This window comes from Naegleria gruberi (assembly GCF_000004985.1).
Source record: "Naegleria gruberi genomic scaffold NAEGRscaffold_56, whole genome shotgun sequence".
Lineage (NCBI taxonomy): Eukaryota > Heterolobosea > Eutetramitea > Acrasida > Naegleriidae > Naegleria > Naegleria gruberi.
The window spans coordinates 1-3934 of record NW_003163271.1 but is presented as its reverse complement, the minus strand read 5'-3'; the positions used below and the strand labels follow the sequence as shown (position 1 = coordinate 3934).

Here is a 3934-nt window from a genome sequence, read left to right as displayed (position 1 = left end):
ATTCATGATAAGTGGACTATTGCTCTTTACAATTTAATATTCTCTGGTTTACCAATTATTGTATTAGCTGTTATGGATAGAGATGTATCAGCTGATGTTGCTGAAAAATTCCCAGAACTTTATTATCAAGGTCAAAAGAATAGATTTGTAAGTAGTTTTCTTTTATTATTTATTTAGTAATTTTATTAATTATTAACTATATTTTTTCTATTGTTCTATGTAAACAAATAATCATCATCATTATATGAAATGTTTTAAAATACTTTAGTTCAATGCTAAAGTATTTATATCATGGGTTGTTAATTCATTATTCCATTCACTTGTTTGTTTCTTTGTTCCATATTATTGTTTGGTTGATAGCAAATTCCTTGATGGACATGATATTGATCCAGAAACTATTGGTATTGTCATTTATTCATGTGTACTTGTTGTAATTTCACTTAAATTATGTATTGAAACATCATCTTGGACATGGGTTAATGTTTTAATTTATACTGGAAGTTTATTATCATGGCCTGCATTTATATTTGTTTATGGAAGTATTTATTACATATTTGGATATCCATATCCAGTTATATCTGAATTTTATGGAATTACAGAAAGATGGAGAATATTCCTAACACCACAATTTTACATGATTGTTTTATTAGTAACATTTATGTGTTGTATTAGAGATATATTCTGGAAAGGATTTGTTAGAATGCGTTCAAGAAATGCCTATTACCAAATTCAAGGAAGAAAGAAATCAAAGAAATCAAGACAAGAAATTTTGGAAAATTTCCCATTCGAAGAAGGTTTACCTGTCAAGATGAAGAAAAAGAAAAAGTTCAATGTCGTAGAATTACAAGAAATTAAGAAGGTATTCGAAACTGCTGTTACAAGTGTTGCTAAATTTAATTATCGTGGATTTGCATTCTCACAAACTGAACAACAAGGTGATTTCTTAAAACAATATTATAATGGTACAAGTAGTACAAATAATAATAATAATGGAAATAATACAAATACTACTAATAATACTACGACTACTACGACTACTAGTAATACAGGAATGAATACGCTGCCTAATAGTGCAAATGATAATGTTATTATCAATATCTCTAATGATGATATAATTACATCAAAAGAAGAATAAAATGAATTTTCAATCAAATTGATTGACTTTTTAACATTTCCTAATGTAATTAGCATCTCTTGCAAATGAATTTATTATCTCCAAATGAGAACAATCAATGTTGACACTCCATGACTAGAGATAGGTTTACTGACCTGCTTTGTTTCCTTTTTAATATGTCATTCGTACCATTTTAGCGTTTTTCAAAAAGAATTTTCCAGCCTCATTTCTAGCTTCAAAAAAACAAACCGACCAGTAAACCAATTCAAACAATGTTCATCTCAAAATCAACAGAAAAAGACTTTGTCCCACACACTGAAAGAAAACGAAAGTCGATTCGATTTTCAAAGAGTGGTGCACTAGGAAATTTAGATGACAAACACATAACATTCATCAGAGGAATACACCAACGAACTATTTCATTGGCTGTTTATCCAAAACAAGGTATTTTACTTCAAGTATTAAGAGAGGAATTTAATGATAATGGATTGTCATATTTCTATGATCCAGAGCAAAGGAAGGAATTAGATTATGCTGGCTTGTGGGAAACTTCAACGAGGACCATATTAGTCTTGGAGGATAGTGATGATGTTAATGTATTATTGAGGGAATTTCAAAAACAATATTGTTAATGCCCATGTAATTATTTTGAATATAAAAGTAAAATTTATTTACGTTTCTTTTGATTACCAGCAGCAGTATTGAATTGATTAATATAATTTTCCAAAATACTACGTGTACTACTCATCATATTAATTGCATTCAAGTCTGAAAGTGGTTGTAATAATTTTTCTCTAATAAAAATAGATAATTGTGAATTTAATAAAAATCTTTCATAATTTTCCAATTCACTTCTTTCAGTTTGTTGCATTTTCAATAACATTTTTTCATAATAATCTTCCTTTCCAATTATAATTAAAATAATAATTCTATTTAAACCTTCTAAAAATCTTAAATCATTATAATATTGATATTGATAATATAATAATGTTACAATTCTAATTATATTTAATTCATAATTATTATCATTAATTAATTTATAAATAAATTTAATAAATAAATAAATTGAATCTTGATTTACAAATTTAATAATTTTAAATAATGAATTTGAAATTTCATTCCAATTTTTATCTTTACAAATTGAATATAATTCTAATAATAATTCAATCTTTTCATAATTATTTAAATATTCAGTTTGTAAAATTGATTGAATTAAATTTGAATTAAATTGTAATGAATGTGATGATATTAATTTTTTAATATTTTCAAATTTACAATATTTTATAATAAATAATATTGTTTTAAATCCCATATTATTTAATAATATTTGATCATTTAATATTATATTAATTAATATACTTGATTCATAAAATAATAATTCACTTGTTGAATCATTTGTTATATTATTATTATTATTATTAAAAATACTATTATTAGAATTATTATTAGAAGTATTACCATTATTAGAAGTATTATAAATAGAACAAATTAAAATCATTAAAAGTCTAATAATTTCATTATTATTTCTACTATTAAAAGTCTGACTTGAAATGATTAAATTAGTAGATTTACGTAATTGTATTTTAATCCAATCAATTAAAGCAAAATCCTTTAATAATTTTTCTCTTGATTTTCTTAATCTAGTAATAACATCAATTAAAATTCTACAAATAGAAATTTGTTGATAAACTTGATATGATTTTGATGATTCTAATTGATCAAATGACATTAATAAATGTTGTATAGTATTATTTTTAATATATTCATCCATAAAATCTTCATCTGTTTGATATCCATATAATAATACTTTTAAATAATTAACTCCAAATACATTAATAGATTTAATATAATCTCTATGAATTGGGAATGATTTTAATTTTAAAAATGGTCTTTGAAATCCAAAGAATCTTGATACATCTCTCAAAGTTACTCTATTATTAAATGTTAATAAATTTAATGTTAATAATGGTCTAATATATTCTTCAAAGAAATTTAATTCATTTAAACATGAATGATTTCTTAATGATTCTAATACTGTTACAAGTAAATTATTGAATCTTCTTCTTCTTCTGATGAGTGAGGATGATTAGAATTTAATTGATTAGATTCATCCTTTTCATCGGTCATTAAATTATTATTATCAAATGATTCACTCTTCTNTGAATCATACTTTGAATCATACTTATTGTTATCATACTTGTTATTATTAGAATTATTAGAATTATCTTCAACACTTTTTAAAATTGAATTACAAATAACAGATAACATCATTGACCAAGGTAAAGATAATTTTAAATAAGGAACAGCCATTGAAATTTTAACTTGTCTCAATACTAAAACTAAAACTTCATAAATATCAGATTCTTGATTTCTATTAACATGATTAACAATGAAATTATAATACATTCCAATAATTTCATATGCTAACATTCTAACATAATAATCATTTGAACATGTACCTCTAAATGCAATACTAATAAATATACTATTTTGTTTATATAAACTAGATAATGGAAAACATGTCATTAAATACATTATATATCTTAATAAATATCTAATATCATATATTTCATTATTATTAATTAATTCTTTATAATTATCTTTATATTGATATACTTGTTGATTACCATATAAATTTATATCATAAGGTACATTATTAATTGTATTATAAAGTATGGTTTTATCATATTGTTGATGGAAATTATTAAATTCTAATGTTAAAAATTCTTGTTCTGTTAATTTTCTATTATTTGAATTATTATTAGAATTATTAGAAGAATTATTAGAATTTGAATTATTAGAATTATTAAAATGTTTACA

At 22.7% G+C, this 3934-nt stretch overlaps 2 protein-coding genes across 2 annotated transcripts in view; one reads left to right on the top strand and one right to left on the bottom strand.

Annotated features, from left to right (window-relative positions):
* NAEGRDRAFT_72764 (uncharacterized protein) overlaps nt 1-1135 on the top strand; it is a gene marked incomplete at both ends in the record, with an annotated part of 4728 nt that extends 3593 nt beyond the window's left edge. The window contains 2 exons of the mRNA XM_002672074.1: nt 68-147; nt 269-1135. Of these exons, the coding sequence (XP_002672120.1) occupies nt 68-147; nt 269-1135 (947 nt within the window). The remainder of the gene's footprint in view (nt 1-67; nt 148-268) is intronic.
* A 1329-nt stretch (nt 1136-2464) lies between these two features.
* NAEGRDRAFT_72763 (uncharacterized protein) lies at nt 2465-3857 on the bottom strand (the record flags this gene model as incomplete). The annotated part of the gene is made up of 3 exons (XM_002672006.1): nt 2465-2496; nt 2543-3045; nt 3156-3857. Coding segments are annotated over 3 exons (1236 nt in total), but the record flags the coding sequence as incomplete, so codon positions are not given.
* Nucleotides 3858-3934: the final 77 nt, after the last annotated feature.